This window comes from Periophthalmus magnuspinnatus, chromosome 23 (assembly GCF_009829125.3).
Source record: "Periophthalmus magnuspinnatus isolate fPerMag1 chromosome 23, fPerMag1.2.pri, whole genome shotgun sequence".
Lineage (NCBI taxonomy): Eukaryota > Metazoa > Chordata > Actinopteri > Gobiiformes > Gobiidae > Periophthalmus > Periophthalmus magnuspinnatus.
Genome location: NC_047148.1, coordinates 5,340,915 through 5,359,333, shown reverse-complemented (window position 1 = coordinate 5,359,333; position 18,419 = coordinate 5,340,915). Strand labels below are relative to the sequence as shown.

Here is an 18,419-nt window from a genome sequence, read left to right as displayed (position 1 = left end):
CCAACAACATTTAGCTCTGCCCCATTCTGTTCTCTGTCATAAGGAGAGGAGCAGCAACTTGCTCCTTTATTCTCTGTTCAAACCAAAACAAGAAGTGAAAGAAGACACTATTTCCAAGATGATCCCAGCACTGAAACTCAACAACGGAGCAGACATGCCTATAGTGGGCTTGGGGACGTGGAGGGTAAGTCATGCAGTTTGATCTACCTTTGACCACAGAGACAGATTAATTCAGATAAATGTCTATAAACTAAATGTCATATTCACCAACAGCTCCAAGTAATTAAAAAAGCAATAAAAACTAACAACTACTACTTTGTCCATAGTTGAAGTCTTATTTTAGACCTGGTTTAGCACTAATTTAGTCATTTAGTCATTTAAGTTTAGATCTAGTGGTATTTGGTGTGAAAAGTTTGAGAAGCACTGGACTACAGCCTTTATTTGCCCAGAGCCTTTTCAGCAAATACAGTGCAATGTATCAACCAACTACCTCCAGTACATATTGATTTGGCAAAGAACCAAACTGCAATTTCCAATGCAACTCTTTAGTCATCAAGGCTGTAGGCTAAAGTACCACATATTATACATCCAATGGTATATCTAATCAGCCACTTCAATACATGTTAGCTGTTTGAGTGTTATAACCATATTTTCAGGCAGAACCCGGTGAGGTGACTGAGGCAATCAAAGTTGCTATAAGTGCTGGGTACAGGCACATAGATGGGGCCTTTGTGTACCTGAATGAGAAGGAGGTGGGAGCAGGAATCCATGCCATGATCGAGCAAGGAGTAATCAAGAGAGAAGACTTGTTTGTTGTCAGTAAGGTAAATTCCGATCAGCAGCATGTGTCTCTCTCATCACCATAGGTATAATGCTGTTGCTGTTATCAATAAACTGTATTACTGATCTTTTATGTGATGCGATATACAATGATATATCTTTACACTGTTCACAGTTGTGGAACACATTTCATCTTCCATCACTGGTGAGAGAGGCCTGTGAAAAGACGCTCAGTGACTTAAAACTGGACTACCTGGACCTCTACCTCATGCATTCCCCAGTGGGTGCCAAGGTACCATCAAATGTATTCTACTTATGAAAATATCGCATAGTTGCATAGTTACAATGATATTTGATAGTACACTAACACGGTAAGGTGAAATTGGGGTACATGTTATTACCTGTTATTACAATGTACTTAACTGTGTAACTTTGTTGTAATGAACTAAGTGTTCGTCACCTACTTTGTGTACATAGAGATATTATTTCTTTGCTCAGATCTGTGGAGAGTTGATCACACACTCAGTCACAATATTATTATTATTTTTTTTTTACTATATATTTTTAGTAATTAAAACAACTGTAATTGAATAAATGCAAGGTAAATCCAAAAACTTACTTAGTGCCACTTTAATGAGATAGGTAGATTGGTTTAATAAAGTGTTACTGTGGTATTCAGAGCGGTGACTGGTTTAGTATTAGGGTTAGAGTTAGTACAAATATATAATAGTGTTTATACATTGATAGCCCGGTGATGAACTCCTTCCATTGGATGAGAATGAACAAATGATATCTGATGGCAGCAGTTTCCTTGATACTTGGGAGGTAACATGCAATATGAGTTTTTATTCTCAACAAAACAAGAACAAATTAGCAATAATGGCAATTATTCGTTTTATAGAAAATGGAGGAGCTTGTGGATGCTGGACTGGTTAAAGCTATAGGCATCTCAAACTTCAAAAGAGACCAGATAGAATCCATTCTCAACAAGCCAGGGCTCAAATACAAGCCGAGTAACCATCAGGTACAACACTGTCTATGTCTATCTATGGCACTTCAACTGGCTAAGTTTACATGGACAAAAAGTATCCACTGTGAATATATATTTGAATGTTTCCTTGTAATTTTTAAGTAGTTTTTTTTTAGATTGAATGCCACCCTTACCTGAGTCAGGAAAAGCTTATCAACTATTGTCATTCCAAGGGCATCTCAGTGACAGCCTACAGCCCACTGGGGTCTCCTACTCGGCCCTGGTGAGAACAATACCATTACATGAGTTCATAAGTGCATTAGGAGCACAAACTGAAATACAAAAGTACAGATCTTTTTAAACATGAATTTTATTTTATTTTTTTTTTATTTCTAGGGCTCCAAAAGATCAAGTTAGTCTTCTTGACGATCCTGTAATCAAGGCTATTGCAAAAAAGCACAACAAGACTTCAGCCCAGGTAAGAAAGATGACAAATAGATCATCAAATACGTATCTTATTATTATAAAATAATGTAAACCTGTAATTCCACTGAAAAATGTCCACAAGCCAAGGCAAGACAAAATTGTGTTTGACAAGAACGTACAGTGTATTGTATGCTTCTGCATGTGATAACTGTTGCTTCAAACTAATGTGAGTAATATTAGTGATGGCAATTACTGTAGACCATGTGCACAGCTTGCTACTCATCAATTTGACAAATACTTAATCACAAATGCTTAAAGGTCCTATATTTTGTCATGTTATAATGTTGTTATTGCCTACAAATCATACCTAGAGTTGTGTTTTGTTTCATTCACACATTTTTGAATAATCCTTTATTATTAGTCTGTCTACACCACCAAAGGCCAAAATGCTCTGTTCCACCTTATGATTTAATGAAGAGGTAGTTTTCAAATGAACAGCTACTCTTAAACTTTGATTCAGGAGAGACTGGCAATTTCAGGGTTGAAATTGTCCAAATGATTCTATTAAGGTGCATGGAGTTTAAAAACACAGTGGAGCATTTCCTGTATTACCTCATGACATCACAAGGTGGAACAGAGTGTTTTCTGTTTGAGATGTTTGAGAGAAGAACCTAAATATGCAGGTTTGTGTGTTAAACATGTGTGATTGAAACAAAACAAACGCCCAGGTATGTTTTTAATGAAGAAACAACACTATATAACATTGATCAGAAAATAGTGTAATCACAAATGCCTGTAAACAGTGGGATGTTCAGTCACATGCACCATTTTGAAACTGGTAAAAAATGAATATCACATTTAAATGAATGCATATTTCCTATAGGTTCTAATAAGATTTCACATTGAGAGGAATGTGATAGTAATTCCCAAATCCAGTACACCGAGTCGGATAAAAGAGAATATTCAGGTATGTACCGTTAAATAAATGGTAATTTTTATATAGTGCTTTTTCCACCTCAAAGTGCTTCACATCAAGCAACCACTGACCCATTCACACACACATTTATACACTGATGTGCACAGACACTGAGGACCGAGGTGGGTTAAGTATCTTGCCCAAGGACACAATGACTGACCTGTGGGTTAGTGAATCTAACTGATCAACCAATGATGTTAAGAGATAAAAATACATGAAATAGTGCTGAGTTCTAAAATGGAATACCTGCCTATGTTATCACCAAAAATTCCATCCAAAATACAGACAATTTATGACCAAGGAAGGCATTTTTCTGTCAATTTAAACCTGCATGTATCAAAAATAAAAGTATAATCATCAGTATTTACAATTTAGACAAGATTTGGCCCTTGTTAATATCATGGTTGCTAGTTAACAGTTATGGAATTACCTCTACATATATCATATCTGCTGCTCTTGTCCAATCAGAAAGTAAAATTATGAACTTCACCAAAATGAAAAAGTAAAATCTTAAAAAGAATCATGTGAACTTGTGAGGAATGATGGGTTTCCTCGCTATATTAACTTGCAGGATTGCTAAGGTGGAACCCACAGCAGGTGATCGGTCAGAATCACTGTGATGCTTCACTGGATTGAATAATGTTTATTAAGAACCATACAGGCTGTCTGACTGAGTGTATGTATGGTTCGGAAACAACAAGAAAGATATAAACAATAATGAATAAATATAAATGTACAAATAACACACAATGTGATTACAAGAAATAATTCACAATAATAAACAATGATTGAATGGTAACGAACTGGTAAAACTGACGTTAAATCAAATTAAATAAAAGCCTCTATATTTGGTAACATCAGCTTTTACCCAAAGGCAGGCCATTCAGATAAAATAGCTTCATCTGGTGATTGCGAAAATAACTACGTATATGGCTCCCTCTGTTGGCCATGAATCGTAATGACCGCTACAAGAGTATGAAAGAGTGAACACATTTAGTAAGGCAGAGTACGAACTTAACACTGTAAATGCAATGTGAGGCACGAGGCGTCAACGTAAAAGTAGTCCAGAGCTAACACTTAGCACAACAAAGACAAATAAAATACAATAAAATAATGCACTATTGATTTTTACACAAAACTTACTTGCATAAGAGGCACACAATGCACAGAATCAGAGGACAGCCAATATACAGAGATAAGGCAGGTTAATAACAGTCTGTGCTAAGACTGCTGCTTAAAGCAAACTCTCCAACAGACTGACAACTTCTGCGCAATAGAAAGTCCAAGGCATCCTCTGATTGAATGAGAGTCTAGGTGGAGTGAGGTGCATGGCAAGTGAGGAGAAAGAGTTAAGAGTCAAAGTCTGTGGCGCGCAGGGGCCACAAGGGGGTCTTTTTCACAGAACTGTTTTGAAATGAGTAGTCTGATCTGTCATATGCCCTTTAAAATATTGTTTATTTGGCTTTCTATGCTCCCCTATTAGATCTTTGACTTTAAGTTGAGCGACGAGGACATGAAGAGTCTGCTGAGCTTGAACAAGAACCAGAGAGAGTTTGCAATGCACTTGTAAGTAAAATTTGTTGGGTTTAGAAAACATTACAGCATTCTATGTGCCACTAGTACAGATGAATAGAATTAATAAGGTAAAATATTTGGAGGGGGGTGGGGGGGAGCGTTACCGGCTAGATATACTCGGCCTCACCTCCACACACAGCTTGGGCTCTGGAACCCAACTCCTTGAGAGGGGCTGGACTCTCCATTTCTCTGGCATTACCTGCGCAGAGAGGTGGCGAGCTGGTGTGGGCTTGCTCATTGCCCCACAGCTCAGCCGCCTCGTGTTGGAGTTCACCCCAGTGAACAAGAGGGTCATGTCCCTGTGCCTTTGGGTCAGGGACAGGTCTCTCACTGTTGTGTCGGCCTACGGGTCAAACAGCACTGCAGAGTACCCGGCCTTCTTGGAGTCCCTGGGAGGGGTACTAGACATTGCACCGACCAGGGGGACTTCAATGCCCATGGGGGTAACAACAGTGACACCTGGAAGGGCGTGATCGGGAAGAACGGCCTCCCTGACCTGAACCTAAGCCGTGTTCTGTTATTGGACTTTTGTGCTAGTCACACTTTGTCCATAACAAACACCATGTTCCAGCACAAGAGTGTCCATCAGTGCACTTTGCACCAGGACACCCTCAGTCAGAGACTATGTTGTCGTGTCATCTGACCTCCAGCCATGTGTCTTGGACACTCGGATGAAGAGAGGGGCAGAGTTGTCAACCGATCCCCACCTGGTGGTGAGCCGCTGGTGGAGGAGGAAGCCGGACAGACCTGGCAGACCAAAGCGTATCATGACGTGCTGGGAATGTCTGGCGGAGCCCTGTGTCAGGGGGATCTTCAACTCACACCTCCAGGAGAGTTTCTCCCAGATGCCGAGGGAGGCTGGGGACAGGGATTCCGTGTTGGCCATGTTCTCTGCCTCTATTGTCGACACGACCGCTCATAGCTGTGGTCGTAAGGTCTGCAGTGCTTGTTGTGGCGGCAATCCCAGAACCTGCTGGTGGACACTAGAAGTAAGGGATGCCATCAGGCTGAAGAAGGAGTTCTAAGAGTCCAAGCCTTGTTGGATTGTGGGACTCCTGAGGCAGATGACGTGTACCGGCGGGCCAAGTGTGCTGCTGCTCATGCTATCGCAGTGGCAAAAACTCGGGGTTGGGAGGAGGCAATGGAGGAGGACTATTGGATGTTCTCAAAGAAATGGCAAACCATCTGACACCTGAAGAGGGGGAACCAATGCTTCACCAACACTGCTTATAGTGCGGGTGGGGAGCTGCTGACCTCGACTGGGGATGTTGTCGGATGGTGGAAGGAATAATTTGAGGATCTCCTCAATCCCCCCACCATCACTTTTTCCGAGGAGGAAGCAGAGACTGGGGACCCGGATGGGGACTCGTCCATCACCCTGGCTGAAGTCACCAAAGTGGTTGGCAAGCTCTTCGGTGGCAAGACTCCGGGGGTGGACGAGATCCGTCCCAAGTACCTTAGGTCTCTGGATGTTGTGGGGCTGTCTTTGCTAACATGTCTCTGCAACATTGTGTGGTGGTTGGGAACAGTACCTCTGGACTGGTAAACCGGGGTAGTGGTCCCTCTGTTTAAGAAGGGGGACCGGAGGGTGTGTTCCAATTACAGGGGAATCACACTCCTTAGCCTTCCCGGTAAGGTCTATTTCAGGGACTGGAGAGGAGAATCCGTCTGATAGTCAAACTTCGGATTCAGGAGGAGCAGTGCGGTTTTCATCCTGGTCATGGAACACTGGACGAGCTCTATACTCTCCATCGGGTGCTCGAGGGTTCATGGGATTTTACCCAACCAGTCCACATGTGTTTTGTGGATCTGGAGAAAGCATTCGACCGTGTCCCTCATGGTGTCCCTCGTGGTGTCCTTTGTGGTGTGCTCTGGAAGTATGGGGTTCAGGGCCCTTTGCTAAGGGCTGTCCGGTCCCTGTATGACTGGAGCAGGAGCTGTGTTTGCATTGCCGGCAGTAAGTCAGACCTGTTCCTGGTGCATGTTGGACTTGTATTTATGGACAGAATTTCTAGGCACAGCCAGGGGCCGGAGGGGGTCTGGTTTGGGAACCACAGGATCTCATCCCTGCTGTTTGCGGATGATATTGTCCTGATGGGACATCGAGTCAGGACCTGCAGCAGGCACTGGGGCGGTTTGCAGCCGAGTGTGAGCCAGCTGGGAAGAGAATCAGCTCCTCCAAGTACAAGGCCATGGCTCTCGACTAGAAAAAAGTGGCTTGCCCTCTCTGGGTGGGTGGAGAGTCTTTGCCTCAGTTGGAGGAGTTCAAGTATCTCGGGGTCTTGTTCACGAGTGAGGGAAGGATGGAGCGTGAGATTGACAAGCGGATCAGTGCAACGTCTGCAGTGATGCGGTCACTGTATTGGACTGTCGTTTTGAAGAAAGAGCTAAATTGAAAGGCAAAGCTCTCGATTTACTGGTCAATGTATGTTCCCACCCTCACCTCTGGTGATGAGCTTTGGGTAATGACCAATAGGACAAGATTGCAGATACAAAATGGGCTTCCTCCACAGGGTGGCTAGGCGCTCCCTTAGAGATAAGGTGATTTAATGGCAAACTACAATCTAATGAATACAAAAAAACTGGTTCTTGCCCCCTATCTGGGAGTATGACAACATCACATTGTAGAATTTGAAAACCACCAACAGAAATCAGTGCTTTGACCTGTTCAAAACTGCAGAATGAAGTAATTGACTTGTGTTTTTAAACTTTCTAACCCTATACCTGTATCACCTGCAGTTTCCATATAGTCATAACTAACTGATGTGGGCAGGGATAGGGGTTAGATGAAAACATACACTTCCTGAGCACTCAAATGCAGGACAATAAGGGTTACTCAAACATGCATGAACTGACCGAAATGCAACTTTGATTTCAGTAAGGATGAGGGAAAAGGTCATCTAAGAGTTTACGTTAGACATCCCTGTCAATACACAACGGTATTTTAAAGGATCCAGGCTACAGCAAACACGCAAATGAATACAGGTCATGACCCCAGCATATGTTTCTCTCCACAGTGCCTCAAAACACAAAGACTTCCCCTATGATGCAGAATATTGATCATCACATCATGACAAACTCTGTCATCATAAAGCTTGTTAGTCTTATTTTCATTTTAATATCTTTAATATGATGGAAGTTTAATTATTTTTATTTTGTTTGCACTTACAATTTCAATTGAAAATGGTTAAATGTTGGATTAAGAAAGAAAGCGTATACATAGTATATCTCTTCTTTTGTGTTTTTCCTTGTTGATAAGGAGGGTCTAAGGACATGGGCTGTTCTGGGATATTCATCGATTTGCTTGCTTTCTAATGCATGCCGGTTAATCATATCTGTTATTGACCAAGGACTGTTTCACTGTTTATTTGCTAACTTTCTCTTGGTTAAATCAATGATCTTGTTAAGCCCTAAGAGGCCACTTCTGATGTAACTTTGGACTTTACAAAAATAAATTGAATTGAATGTTCCCTTTTCTCCTCTGCCTGTTATTTCTTAAATGGTTCTAATGTTTTCCCTTCTGATTTATAATCTTAATAACAACTAGTTGGCTCAATGTAATAATATGTATATCAATATATACACACACACACACACACACACACACTCAAACATACCACTGCCCCCTCCTCAAAGTAATCACCTTTTCCTTTGTCGACATGATGGCAAACCCTTGGCCTTCTCCTAGTGAGCTTCAGGCATTCACATGGAATGGTTTTCATTTCACAGCTGTCTTGTCAGGGTCAAGAAATGTCAAAAGTGCAAAGTAGTGATAAAAGCACTATTTTTTTCTATTATAAAATCTGACACAAGTTTTGAGTTGAGTTATTTTGAGTTGTTTGTGTCCATTCATACATCTGATGTCTTCAGTGAGAATTTACAATGTAAATAATCACAGAAATAAAGAAGAAACATAAATGACAAAGTGTGCCCAGTAGTGTAAATAAAGAGCATTTACACTGGACTGTTATGACCTCTAGTGGCCACTCTCAGCTATGGTTGTGCAGCAGTGAAGCAGACTAACTCAAAAATTAGTCATATTATAACAAGGGGGAAAAAAAGAGGACTTGACAGAGAACGAGAAGTCAACGCCAACATTTTATTGCCAGGCACATGGCAACACATGACTTCAAACATACAGCATGACTGACACACAACTAAGGGAAGTGCTTGGACAACTCCAAGCTAGTACAAGTATATAGCTTGGCCTGCATGTTTAATCAGAACTCAGAACACGATAATTTGACTATTACACCGTTTTTCTTTCTATGCTGTATTTTCATTTCCAAGTATAATAAACAAATTATTTTCAGTAACTTACCGGTACATAAAAGCATATGTAAAAAATAACCTTATATATTTTGGGTAACATACAAGATTGCAACAACATATTAAAGTGTTTTTTTCCTTTTCTTTCTAAGGAGTGAGAGAAACGGCATCAATCAGTAACAACAATAAAACTAAAACACAAGCACCCTGTAAGGCAGTGTCTCAGAATTCAGCATTGAATGGATAATCCTTGTGCTTAGTGGCCCTACAAAAAAGAGGAATTAGATATTAATAAATGAAAGATAAAGCAATACACATAATGAGCTGGACAAGGTTCCACTGTCTCACCACTGCATCGCACACACTCTCCAGTTGCGGTGAAATCCCAAAATCGTCTTCATTTCTTCCTCACTAAGTTCAAAGTCAAACACCTTCAAAAACAAAAACAAATCATCTAAAATGTCATACATCTGCACACCTCATGGTAGCAACACTTTAACTATGTGGTTGAGACTGTTCTTGTGTTGAATCATAACAATTATTTAAAAGGTGCAGTGTGCAACTGGATGTCTAGATGGAGAATTTATTTCTTCACCTAGAATGCCCCACAGTGCAGTATTAAACTGATATCTTCATTGAGAAAAGCATGAGGTACCACCAGGCAAAATATTATTATTATTATTATTATTATTATTATTATTATGACCTGTGGAGAAGCAACCCCACTCAGACTAAGAATAAATGTTTTTCAACGTATTTCAGAGCAAAAAATTGAGAAAAATTATAAATTAAAAAATACTAGATACATCAGTTTAAACCATACTGTGGAAAATTTCAGGCAAAGGAGTAACATCTCCATGGAGAGAAACAGGTGACAGACCTCCAACAGCAGAAAATTTACATTGTGAATCTTTAAAATCCTTCAATATTTGCTACTCACTTGAAAATTCTCCTGAATCCTCTGAGGAGTGATAGACTTTGGAATAACAATGACATTTCTTTGGATGTGGAAACGGATTAGGATCTGACAGGAGCAGAGAAGTTGAGATAAGTGTACTGTATTGTGGACTGTGAAATCACAAACCATGTTTTAGCCTGTACCTGAGCTGATGTTTTCTTGTGCTTCTCTGCGATGGCTTTAATGTTAGGGTCCTCCAGGAGAGAGGGGTCCTCTGGCTTAGCCCTATACAAAGACAAGATGCATTTACTCTTTGGCACCAACTTTTTCATTGATAAAAACTGATGCAAATATATTTCAAAAAGAATAAAAACATCCACTCACAAACGAGGTACATGATTACTCAACTCCCAAATTATTACAAAATATGATGCACGCCACCAAAACAAAGAGGAACAAGAGTCACAAGTATCTGACCAAAGAACTGAGTGCAAATGAAGGTGGTTTTGTGGGGATTTGACCTACTTATCTACACAAAACTATAATACCTTTATAAGCCGGTAGTTACTGCAAGTTACTGACCAGGGTCTGTCGGGTGAACCCAGGGGGCTGTAAGCCGTCACAGAGATGCCCTTTGATTGGCAGTAGTCAATCAACTTCTGCTGATTCAAGTAAGGATGGCACTCCACCTAGTGGCAACAAACATCAACTTCAAGTGTGCAGTAGGAGGAAAATTTTGATTGTGCATTATGTTTTACTAGACTTTAAAAGACCAAGTTCAGGAGATAAAAAGATAGTAGTTATGCACGTTCAATAAGATGCTTCATATAGACTAGTATTGCAAATGCTGTAAAGTAAAAATTGGAGGATTTGTGTACTTGCTTGCATTTTGTCTGGCTGCAGCTTTTTCCCTTTCCTTAAATTGGAGTTTGGAGTTAATTTACAGTATACAATTTTAAATGCCTCTATGCCATTTCTGTACTGATATTTTTTACTAAATAAAGATCTGCAAGTGCAACCCTTTAAATATTCATTGTCTACTGGTCTGAAGGCTGGCAGTTTGAATCACGCTTGACATAAACATCATTGGTTGAGTGGTCACTGAACCACAAGTTGGCGGTACAATTCTGGCTCCCACAGATGACTGCTGTCATTGAATACTTGGACAAGACATTTAACCCTCCTCTGCTTATACTGGTTTATGAATGTGGGTGTGAATGGGTGAGTAGTTCCTTAATGTAAAGTGTCTGAATGCCTTGAAGGTAGAAAAGCTCCACCTTATGCTTAATATTAAATGTGACCATTTACCATTAAGCATCATTTTTGAGTTTAGCCCTTAGGTTGTCATTTGCGGTTAATTCCATATGTTCTGTATGATTGTCAAAGCTATAGGGACATAGCACATGGCACTATAATGTACAGTCAGAACAGACAGGACACTGATTGTGATAAATGGCTTCAGAGAACAGCAGAGATATAAGGTCAACTCAGCTAATGATTGTAGCCTGAGGGAGACCGCTGCAGTCGCATTGCAAAAAACAGGGCATTTACTTCTGTGACCTGATGGGAGAGGACAGATAATGCCATTATAGTTTTATTGCTTTTCTTGAAATCTGGTTTCATCTTGTGTTTGGTGCCTTCACGGAATGGCTGAATGACTCAACAATTTCCCATGCAGTTATATGTTGAAACAGTATGACCTACAACATACTTAATTTTGATTACTATTAACTACTGTTATGTGCTATCTAATGTAAACATGCTCACCTGGTTGTTTGCAGGCTTGTGCTTGAGGCCTGGTTTGTTCAAAATGGCTTCAATTTGATCCTTGTTAAAGTTTGAGACTCCTATAGCTTTGACCAGTCCAGCATCAACAAGCTCCTCCATAGCCTTCAAGAGGGTAAAAAATAAATATATTACATTTTATGCATAATTATTTGAAATCTCTTACTATTAACATACCTCCCAGGTTTCTACGAAGCTAGTGTTGTCAGAAATGGTCTCGCCGCCTTCATCTAATGGGAAGAGCTCATCACCTGACTAAAGAACATTATGAAAGCTAATTAGAACAAGAAATAGGCAACTGAATACGCTCCAATTTAGTAAAGTGTGAATACCTACCTTGAATCCCATTGGCCAGTGAATTAAATAGAGGTCAAGGTAATCCAGTTTTAGGTCACTAAGGGTCTTCTCACAACCTTCGCGCACACGTGGCTTTTCATGGAAGGTACACCACAACTAGAAGACAGATAAACATGTAATGGAATATCTTTAATAATTTTTTTTATTGTTATTATTATACCAATGTAATTTATAAAGCACTTAAAAAATTTTACTTTTTTACTTTGCTTTAACTTTTTGTCTTACACAAAACATAGAATAAACAAACAAATCCACATTTCACTTGTTAAAAGCCAGTAAAAAAGGTTTGTTTTAGGAGTGAATTAAAGGTCCTAGATTACACAAAATTCACTGCTCAAAACATAGCTTGTGTTTTGTCTCATTCACAAATGTTTGAGTGACTCTTTATTGTTAGTCTGTCTACATCTGCAAAGCTCAAAATGCTCTGTTCCACCTTGTGATGTCATGTGCTGGTAATTTACAAATTAACAGCTACATCTTAACTTTAGTTCAGGCAATTCCAGGTCTGCAAATATCCAAATGATTCTAGTCAAAGTGTATGGAGTTTAAAAACACAGTGGAACATTTTCTGCATTGCCACATGACATCACAAGGTGGAACAGAGTGTTTTCTGTTTGAGGGAACTCAGCCTAAATATGCAGGGTTTGTTGTTAGAAATGTGTAAATGAAACAAAACACAACTCCAGGTATGTTTTTAATGTAGAAAAATAGTATAATAAGTGTGCTTTAAACACAGAGACATTATATTTAATACCTTGCTGACAATGAAAAGGTCCTCTCTCTTGACCACACCATCCTTGATCATGGCGTTGACTCCGTCTCCAACCTCCCTCTCATTCTGGTAAACAAACGCACCATCGATGTGTCTGTATCCAGTGGTGATGGCGGCTTTCACTGCCTCGGTCACTTTTCCTGGAGGAGACTGAAAATAAACATATTATTTATAACCACTCTTTGGCAGCAATGGTCAAAAGAGAAAGTAAAAGGCAAGACCAAGGAATCATATGACTGAAGTAGTTGCTAGTCTAGGAAACAATGTTATTTTATGTCTTATGTTTTAAAAAGCTGTTGAATAAACCAGGAAAATAATGTTAACTTATGTGCTACTTATAGGCTACATAGTTGAGTTTAAGCAACATGGTTTCATCAACGGATTTTATTGGACACACCCGTCTAACCAGTTTTAGGTCAACAGGCAAAGGGCAAACTATATGGCTTATCTGATCAGTAAAACTACTTTCATAATAGTCTTTCAATTGTTTGCAACGACCTATTATTCCATACAGTGAATCAAAATGAAATGAATGTAATGAACCAGTTTGAGAATGTCCTTAATCAACCCCACAATACCACCGTGCAGCCTGTCATGCAATAATCTGCTGTGCATTATATGTCAAAGCTGCATAGGTGATGGTATTAAAAGAAAAAAACCCTCCTCTCAAAAGTTGTGTAACTGTGCAGCTGCTGTACTCAGAGTTATCCTAGTTTGGATCATTCGCGCGTTTGCTCATTACATTAACCGTTAATATACAAAATAAGTGTGGTAATAAACACGCACCTTCCACGTTCCTAGTCCCAAAATGGGCATTTGAGCCCCGGTGTTGAGTTTCACTGATGTGGCCATAGCTCCAAGCACCTAGCGTAACAAACGGACGCAGCAAATGCAAAGTTGTGCGCCAAGCGGCCTATGAAGAAGGTTTGAATCTGCGATCGATTAAGAATGTCTGCCCTGGTTCACTCAGCGGACACCAGAGGGCGCCATTAGGCCTTAGTTATGCCTTGAAGATGTGCTTCATTTTTGTCAAGTAAGGCATTTACCTGGCCCCGGCAGTCATATCGAGTTCACCAGGTAAATCTGCGTACTTATTTAGTTTATTTGTTTCATGTCTTGACTTTAATTGCTTCCCAGCCTCTGACTCACGTGACTACATGAGAAACTCTGTGCTAATCTTTCGTGGCCTATAGCTTTCTTTAAATTTTTGAGAAAATTGATACTGATCTATATTATATTTTTTCCTTCTGAAATTCAGATTTTAGGGGCCTTTCTCAACAGTTCCCCAGTTTGATCGACGCCTTCCACTCTTTTTCTCGTCTGATGTTCTCTTTCTTGAGCACTAGATGGCACCATCGCCACACCTGTAGGGTACCTGTGAGAACACTTTCACAAAAAACTACATGATTTTGTACAGAGGCCTAAACTGTACCCTAACATTCTCTGCATTTAATTAATGTAACGATTTTAATGTAACGACTTTTACGCAGCACTCGGGGATAACAGATGGTGAAACCGCCAGAACATATTTAAACCACTAAAAATAACACACATTTACTCTAAATGACCTCAGTAAAGAGAAAACAGTGCCAACTTCAAAATCAAAACAGCACTTTATTTATTTATTAAATTATTTATTTATTGAAACTTTATGTGAAAAATCAAAACAATGACTGCCAACTGCTGTTTTATTCCAGCTTTACTTTCAGTCAAGCTGACGATGCCCTGTTTAGGACAGGTTTTCACATACAGATTATCAGATTATTCTTGGTTCAGGTTAGTGTGAATTAAAACATGGTTTTGTAGAGTTATTTTTAGAGGTCGCGATTTAATACTGGTTTAGTCTTTGTATGGTCCGTATTAGCTTTCAAACTTAACACATGAGGTTCCTTAAAGGTACTGTTTGTCTATGTAAGGATTAAACAAAGAGGAGCAGTATGTTACACTGTTTTAACACACTGACGCAGAGTCTGGAACACCACGATGCACAGAGTTTGAAGTTGGTGTGAACTTCATAAAAACAGAATGATCTGCCATAATAGTAATCATCACAAAATGGCAACACAAATCAGACACAAAGTTACGGGCACCAGGTGCTGCTCTGTCCCTCACAATGGCTCTCAGTAAAGTTTGTCTTTCCTCTGATCCTGTCTCAGCTGGATGTCTGCTGTCTCTTCAGATCTACCTTCACAGACGGACGGACCATTTACCGGCCAGAAACCTGTCAAAGTACCTCAGGAATCAAACATGGTCGCATGCTGCCATGATCAAAGCCTGGGAGGTAAGCCAGACAAAGACGCGGCCACGTACAGTACGAAAACGCCACAGAAAAAGAGCAGTTTTTATTATTTTTAGGGACTTTTATTTGGAAAAAATCTCTGACTGCTATCAATTAGAAGCAAAGGGAAAGATGAGGGCATTGGAGATAAGGACATGGTCACACACAGAGATAGCCACTTACGGCAAACTTTTTGACAAAAGCAGTGGAATTAAGTGATTTTTTTCAGCAAAGCATTTGAAAGAGAAAAGTGTGAACAATCATAGGAAAGTGTGCAAAGTAAGGAAAATGGATTGGCACAAATAAATATATGAGACCTGTGTCCAATCTCCATTAGTTGAAGTTATAATGTATTTCGGATTGTGGGCAGTAAAAACCTGCGTATCCCGCGGAGATCAAACACTGCATTTTATTTCTCTACTCTTTTGTCCTGGGTCGCTCTCCCTCTCTCTTCTAAGGCCTTAACTTTAGTACAATGTAACAAAAAAATAAATAAAAGAATAAAACTTGTGTAATGATTGTGTAAGTTAAAGATACACTGTCATTTTTTGGGTGGACAGCCCGTCATCTACTTGCATACTACCTAGAGAAATGTCAAATTACAGATAAGATCTGTGGAGAGGCAACCTTGCACTCGTAATCCGTATTGTACAATATATTTGTCAATAATTAAAACAACTGTAATTGGATAAATGCAAGGTAAATAACTTTAAAGGCATACTGTAGGATAGTCCAGGCAAAGAAATAACATCTCCATAGAGGCAAGCAGATATTGGACCCTCCACTAAAAAAGTTAGTGCACCTTTAATACCTTGAAAAATGTACATGGTGTGAGCGAGAATTGCCTTTCTATGGACCGACCTGTAATTTGGCCTACTGGAATCACCTGGTTGTCTTCATAGATGGATACGTTTAATGCTACACTGAGAAACATTTCAAGAAAAGCAATAACATCTCTATGGAAACATCAAGCGGCAGACCCTCCACACGAAGGTTACATAGTTTAAATCAGATGAGCTAATTTAGTTTATTTGTATAAATTACAGTCAACAAAAGATTCATCTAAACAGTAATATACTGCATTTGTCACCTCAGCTGTCATGGGGCATAATTACAGAGACTTGGCAGCAATAACATGACTATGACCCCCACCCCATACACCTTAATCCACTTTAATCCACCTTAATCCACATTAATACACCTTAAAACACCTGTATGACACTCTAGGGCCAGGTGGATGAAGTGTCTTGGCCAAGGACACAACAGCAACACTGAAGCTTGTATATAAGAAATTATTTAGATGTAGTTTGACCTTTGTTTGTCGCTATAATTCTGCTCAGACAGTTGGACTGACATATTTATACTATTACTTGTAGTTCAACTATACAACACATTATAGTAAAAGCCAAATCACATTACCATTACCACTAAATAACTTATTTGTTGGCCTGTGGTAGACTAAGTTAATTGAAAAACTCCATCTTACTCACGTTATGCTTTCTGTTTTCTGCTGTTGTCCAAGCAAAACCTTTTAATCCTAGTATAATATTTGGTCAACCAATACAAATTTGGTCATCCAACCATTGACCAGTTGACTAAATGACTAAAGGACTACAACACTTCTGATTTGAGTAGATGTTTTACAGTTTTTGCCAGAGTTTATTTATTTAATTTATTTATTCAATGTTTAACCAGGTGGGTCAATTGAGAACAACTTCTCATTTACAATGACGACCTGGATAGGCAGCAACAATAAAACACATAAAACACAACACAATTCACAAATCAAAGAATACAACATTAAAAGGGGAAGGTAAAATAGTGGTTAAAAACATGTGCAATGATCTTTTAAAATTAAACAAATTGAGCTTTTAAAAACAGAGAGAGAAACAAAAAAAACAAGTTTTAAATCCCGCTGTAGATGGTTCCAGTTGCTTGCTGCAGAGAACTGAAATGAGCTTTGGCCTAAGGCTGTGCGAGCTTTCGGTACTGACAGCTGTATGTATCTGTTGGAGCGGAGTGCACGACTGGAGCTGTGGATATTTAGCAGTGAACTGAGATATGAGGGGGTCATACCCACTAAAGCTTTATAAATGAAAATGAACCAGTGAGTTTGTCTGCGGGTGTGTAGAGATGGCCACTTGAGCAGAGAGTAAAGCCTACAGTGGTGAATGTTAAACGCTGCACCAGTAACAAAACGAATGGCTGAATGATAAAGGACATCTAGCTTGTGGAGCAAAGTTTTTGATGCTGATCTAAAAAGTATGTCACCATAGTCTAAAATAGGAAGGACTGTAACTTTAACTAGGAGCTCTTTAGCAGAGTGTGTGAAGGATGCTTTGTTACGGTATAAGAAGCCTATTCGTGATTTCACTTTAGTAAGCAGACTATTAATGTGCATTTCAAAATTTAGGGACGAGTCTAGTCATACACCAAGGTACTTATAATGCTTGACAAATTCTATTTCTGCACCGTTCAGGGTCACAATATTTAGACAGATATTCTGAGGCAGTTTTCTGCCAAAGATCATGCCTTTTGTTTTTTGCACATTTAGAGTTAAACGAAGTTCAGAAAAAGCATGCTGCAGGAGAGTGAAGCTATTTTGAAGCAGAGATAAACTAGTGTTAAGACAAGGGCTGTGCGCATAAAGGATTGTGTCGTCCACGTACAAGTGTACGTGAGATTTCCCCACAGCATGATTGATATTGTTTATATAAATATTGAATAGGGTGGGTCCGAGAATGGATCCTTGCGGAAGACCTTTAACGAGAGGTAAAGGTTCTGATAAGATGATAAGAGCCCCTCCATTCTCACGTATTGTACACGCCCAGAGCCTTTAAACCAGGCTATAGCACTGTTTGAGAAACCAGTCTCTTTTAGTCTGTCCAGTAAGATGCCTCGGTCCACAGAATCAAAAGCTTTGGCTAGATCCACAAAAATAGCCACACAATACTCCTTGCTGTCAATAGCAGTGCCCCCTGTCTTCATCTGAAGTTTAAATCTATTGTTGAGTGTCTACAGCTTGGTTCACACACACACTTGCATTCCTCACATACCTTCACTGAACAATAACAGGATCCTGAGAAAGACCCATACACAGTGATGAGAAGAACTTCTAGTACTTGGAAAATGTATTTGGTTACAGAATAGTGCATGTCTGTAGTAAAATGTATTTTGTAATGTATTCTGATACATGGACCAATCAGAGTACTGTATTCTGAATACTCAGCATACTATATGTGTTCTGACCCTGTTGGTTAAGAATATCCTGTCACTTATTGGAGAAGTCACACATGCCTCACCAAAAGAGTTGGGTGTTCTATTTTTCTCATT

At 39.6% G+C, this 18,419-nt stretch overlaps 2 protein-coding genes across 2 annotated transcripts; one reads left to right on the top strand and one right to left on the bottom strand.

Annotated features, from left to right (window-relative positions):
* Positions 1-68: 68 nt before the first annotated feature.
* LOC117391448 (aldo-keto reductase family 1 member B1-like) lies at positions 69-7,812 on the top strand. The gene is made up of 10 exons (XM_033989263.2): positions 69-184; positions 657-824; positions 956-1,072; positions 1,528-1,605; positions 1,682-1,804; positions 1,927-2,033; positions 2,147-2,228; positions 3,060-3,143; positions 4,636-4,718; positions 7,745-7,812. Exons 1-10 carry the CDS (start codon positions 119-121, stop codon positions 7,785-7,787), a joined length of 951 nt encoding a protein of 316 aa, XP_033845154.2. The 5' UTR covers positions 69-118; the 3' UTR covers positions 7,788-7,812.
* A 993-nt stretch (positions 7,813-8,805) lies between these two features.
* On the bottom strand, positions 8,806-13,741 carry LOC117391224 (aldo-keto reductase family 1 member B1-like). The gene is made up of 10 exons (XM_033988950.2): positions 13,595-13,741; positions 12,791-12,958; positions 12,016-12,132; positions 11,857-11,934; positions 11,662-11,784; positions 10,477-10,583; positions 10,098-10,179; positions 9,937-10,020; positions 9,345-9,427; positions 8,806-9,261 (listed from the first exon to the last, which is right to left on the bottom strand). The coding sequence occupies exons 1-10, from the start codon at positions 13,658-13,660 to the stop codon at positions 9,219-9,221; spliced, it is 951 nt and encodes a 316-aa protein (XP_033844841.1). The 5' UTR covers positions 13,661-13,741; the 3' UTR covers positions 8,806-9,218.
* Positions 13,742-18,419: the final 4,678 nt, after the last annotated feature.